At 50.4% G+C, this 488-nt stretch overlaps 1 protein-coding gene across 1 annotated transcript in view; it reads left to right on the forward strand.

The window, feature by feature from the left end:
- Positions 1-156, forward strand: part of LOC104464838 (L-amino-acid oxidase-like) — a 4,201-nt gene extending 4,045 nt beyond the window's left edge. The window contains 1 exon segment of the mRNA XM_010077677.1: positions 1-156. This exon segment is cut by the window's left edge and continues 21 nt beyond it. Coding sequence (XP_010075979.1) covers positions 1-156 — 156 coding nt within the window.
- The last annotated feature ends 332 nt before the right edge of the window (positions 157-488 follow it).

Genomic DNA, 488 nt, shown 5'->3' on the forward strand with positions numbered 1-488 from the left:
TTCCAGCGCGAGGGCAGGGTGTATTTTGCGGGAGAACCCACGGCTCAACCTCCCGGCTGGATCGACACGGCCATGAAATCGGCCGTCAGGGCTGCGAAGCACATCCATCAAGACAGCGGCAATTCCCCGATGCTGAAAAAGAAGGAAGAGCTCTGAGCAGAACTCTTGGGCCAAGCTTTTGTAGACGCCAGCGGCATGGTTTGAAGGGGTTGCAGGTGAAGTTAGAGCTAACGTAACAAATAAGTATTCTCTGTGTAGGTTAGGATGTCTGTCCTTGGGACTGCTGGGAAAAACATTAGAATCATTAGAATAATTAGAATCATTAGAATAATTAGAATCATTAGAATCATGTGTCTTGGAAGGGACCTTCAAGATCATGGAGTTCCAACCCCCTGCCATGGGCAGGGACACCTCCCACTAGCCCAGGTTGCCCAAAGCCTCATCCAGCCTGGAAAAAAAAGGAGGGGGCATCCACAGCTTCTCTGGGT

The sequence above is a fragment of the Pterocles gutturalis genome, unplaced genomic scaffold (assembly GCF_000699245.1).
Source record: "Pterocles gutturalis isolate BGI_N339 unplaced genomic scaffold, ASM69924v1 scaffold6833, whole genome shotgun sequence".
In the NCBI taxonomy this organism is placed as follows: Eukaryota; Metazoa; Chordata; class Aves; order Pterocliformes; family Pteroclidae; genus Pterocles; species Pterocles gutturalis.